General features: G+C 59.0%; 1 protein-coding gene across 1 annotated transcript in view; it reads left to right on the forward strand.

The window, feature by feature from the left end:
- Positions 1–24: 24 nt before the first annotated feature.
- ETH_00037940 (uncharacterized protein) overlaps positions 25–441 on the forward strand; it is a gene marked incomplete at both ends in the record, with an annotated part of 1,867 nt that continues 1,450 nt past the window's right edge. Inside the window, one exon of the mRNA XM_013375268.1 lies at positions 25–243. Within this exon, the coding sequence (XP_013230722.1) occupies positions 25–243 (219 nt within the window). The remainder of the gene's footprint in view (positions 244–441) is intronic.

Below are 441 nucleotides of genomic sequence, written 5' to 3' on the forward strand. Positions count from 1 at the left end.
CTGAACAACCAGCGGCTGCTGCAGCAACAGAAGGAGCAGCGGCAGCAGCAGCAGCAGCAGCAGCATCAGGACCCTTCTGCAGCTGCAGCAGCCAAGCCTGTTGACAGTCCCGAGACTTCTCCAGCAGCAGCTGCAGCAGCAGCAGGAGCAGCAGCAGGACCACCAGCAGCAGAAACAGCAACAGGAGCAGCAGGAGGAGCAGAAACAGCAACAGCAGCGGCAGCAGCAACAGCAGCAGAGGAAGTGAGACAAGCAGGGCCACGAGAAGCAGCAGCAGCAGACAAAACAATAGCAGCAGCGGCAGCAGAGAAAACAGCAGCAGCAGATTCGCCTGATGCTGAGTTAGGACGCCGCCCAAGCAACAGCAACAGCAGCAGCAACACTAGCACCGACAGCAACACTGGCAGCAGCAGCAGCAGCAGTAGCAGCAGCAGAAGGAAA

Source organism: Eimeria tenella, genomic scaffold (assembly GCF_000499545.2).
Source record: "Eimeria tenella Houghton genomic scaffold, Eth_scaff2623, whole genome shotgun sequence".
In the NCBI taxonomy this organism is placed as follows: domain Eukaryota; phylum Apicomplexa; class Conoidasida; order Eucoccidiorida; family Eimeriidae; genus Eimeria; species Eimeria tenella.